Raw genomic sequence first — 3,034 nt, forward strand, 5'->3', positions numbered from 1 at the left:
ATCACAGTATGGTACGGCAGCTGCACCCTGGTGAACAGGGAGAGGTTCCAGAAAATAGTCAAGACAGCTCAGAATATCATTGGCTGTCCTCTCCCCTCCCTCACAGACATTTAGTCATCACACTGCCTCAGTAGAGCTGAGCAGATCGTCAAGGACAGCTCCCACCCAGGCTCTGAACTGTTTGACTTGTTGCTCCTCAGGAAAGAGCTGCAGGTGCACCAGAACAAGAACAGATTCAAGAACAGATTTTTTCCCAAAAGCCATCACCTTACTGACCTCTCACATACACTGACTTGATTTACAATCAATGAGGAACTCACCTACTGTGAAACAAATACATCTGTGGGACACTTGTCACTTTATTTTGTAATGATCACCTGCAATTCCAGCATAACCCATATACCTCAATATACACAATGTGCAATGTGCACATTGTTTAACTTGACTGTATCAGAGGCAAAAAACAACAAAAAGGGTCTTTTGGATTGTGAGTGTCATGGTCTGTGTTTATTTTTCTTTANTGGTGGCAACAAAATGATGCAATCAACAAAACAGACATTAAGGACGAAACAGCTGAAGAACAACCTGCTGAAAATGGTAAGAAGGCATCTTTTTTAAGGAACTTTCCCTCTGAATCCAAGAAATGCCCAGGATTAAAGACGTCTGGAGTCTCCCACTCATTTTTATCGAACAGCACAGAGGCTAGGTTTGTAGTGATAGCTGTGCCCTGGACAAAAAGAAATAACATGATGATCTCTGTTGAGTACAAACATACTAAATGATAAAAAAAAGGCTAATCATCCATAAGGAATTATTCATTTTGAGCAAAATTTGTTTCAAACAAAGACCAACCATTTGTATGGTAATGGTAGTGCTTTGTTATGCAGGGTTAGAAAGAATTTCCAGCTCTTGACAAGGTTTGACAGAGGTTATATTGTGGATTTGCACAAAGCCAAGTAGTTGTATTGCACAACTGCCCAGCTGTGGACTGAACAGATGGTGGCATTAATCAAATGGAACCAATGGGACTACACAGGCCAAGAAGGTTTTGGTCGCCCAAGACGAAGCACACTAAGTGAGGACTGTTGTATTTTGCACCAAGTGTCTGAGCCTGATATTTAAATGCAGGTTTTTGACACATACAACTCATCATGTCATCCCAGACATGATCACAATCACTTGCTTCAGCTAGACTGCAGGTTTACTGCTGAGGCTACCATTACCCCAGAGCAGAGATCAAAGTCATGGATTGAACAGGTGCCATATCATGTTTTGCATATGGTCATGTTTTGTTGAACTCCAAAAACAGCTTATTCATGTTTACACCAGAAGGAGCAAGACCGTCTTCAGGAGGTGTTTTTCCACAGGCTCAGCTCTCTTCGGTTGCTGGACGACAATGGCTGGAGTGGCTCAAACCAGTGGGACTAGAGCTGGTTTGGGTAAATGGAGGTGACCTACAGCCACTGTTCTGGCTGCTGCTAACTGTAGACTGGGACTCTTCAAACTTCAGAGACATCTCATGAAATAGAGTTGTGTATTGGCAAGAGTTTGGTGATATGATACACAGGGGTCACAATACGATAACGATGTATTGCAATATATTGCCATTTTTCCTCCAAAAATTCAAATTTTAAAAACAGTCTTTATGTTTACTACGTATTTTACATTGTTTCATATTTCTTATTTCATCCATGTTTTCAATGGTTAGCCCAAATGTGCCATTAAATAGTTTGATAATATATTTGTGGCAGCTTTCGTATTTATAATATTAATTTAATTTAATTTAATATAAAAACATGGTCACCCACCACACTAACAATAGCCTGTATCTTGTGTTGAATTTCAGTAAATAGTTCAAATGAAGCTGCTAGTCTGTGTTACTAGGAGGGAGCGACAGTACACCAGTCATTTCATCAGTGTGTGAGTGTGAATGGGTGAATGTCTGTAAGTGTAAAGTGTAAAGCGCTTTGGGGTCTGGAGGGACTTGATAAAGCGCTATATAAGCTCAGTCCATTTACCATTTCCATACCCTGTGTTTCATATGGTCATTGAATTTAGCCACCTCTGTTTCATTTCTTAGGGGCCTCCTTCAGATTATTCATACAAAATGTTCTTTCTGCCGGAAAGTGTGATGCTACATCCATTGCAGATTTTTGGTCAAATGGTGGAAATCAGTGTTGTCTCCAGCAAGAAGAAACCCCTGTGATGTCTACAGCATCAGGAAAGGTTTCCCAGGATGTCGGCGTTGTGTCTTGTGGACTCTGAAAGTTGTGTGTAAAAACAAATGTCAAGCAAACTAACGTTAAGCAACCATATGATCACCTGCCAACTGTTTGACTTCAAATGGAACATGCTGGGCCCTTTAGTGATTTAGGGACCATTATGGCCTAGCACTACTTTAAGGATAACCTGCAACCACATGTCTTAACCCTCCAAAGACAACACACTGGTCCAGTTGACACATGTGTCTGTGGACTGCCTTTGTCATGTTGCTGTCCAGCCAGATCCAATGATTTATTCCCAGCAAAACAGTTACAACAGCTGCAGACCAACTTGCCATAGGAAGAATTATGAAGAATGTTTGACTGTTCCACACTGAATTACTGCTTGTATCTAGACTTAAAAATGATGTCACATGCTACTGTTAGAAGACCAGCAGTATGTCCGTACTGATATCCATCCTTTATTTTATTATAATTACTGTAATACGGTCCCTCAGTTATTCAATACAGACAGTTTAAATTAATTTCCACCACCTTGTCTGGGTGCTCGACTTGCTTTGTCAGTAAGTACATTGATTTACAAATTTTACAACGTGACCTTTGTCTCTTGGAGATTTTGGTGAATATTCTCCTACCTTGGGGATGAAGTATCCTCCAAGTGTTGCATCTTTACTGGCCATTTTAGGAAATCCCAAGGGAACAATATTTCCCACCCGCTGGCTCTCGTGAATAACAGCGTCAGTATAGGGTAGGTTGGGTCTATCAGCTATGGTGGGCTGACGAGACTGTCCAATTACTTTGTCTATCTCTGC

At 40.9% G+C, this 3,034-nt stretch overlaps 1 protein-coding gene across 1 annotated transcript; it reads right to left on the minus strand.

Annotated features, from left to right (window-relative positions):
- Positions 1–585: 585 nt before the first annotated feature.
- Positions 586–3,034, minus strand: LOC106526571 (cytochrome P450 2K1; the record flags this gene model as incomplete). Its single annotated transcript, XM_014021206.1, is given in 2 exon segments — positions 586–727; positions 2,858–3,034. Coding segments are annotated over 2 exon segments (319 nt in total), but the record flags the coding sequence as incomplete, so codon positions are not given.

The sequence above is a fragment of the Austrofundulus limnaeus genome, unplaced genomic scaffold, assembly GCF_001266775.1.
Source record: "Austrofundulus limnaeus strain Quisiro unplaced genomic scaffold, Austrofundulus_limnaeus-1.0 Scaffold282, whole genome shotgun sequence".
NCBI lineage: Eukaryota > Metazoa > Chordata > Actinopteri > Cyprinodontiformes > Rivulidae > Austrofundulus > Austrofundulus limnaeus.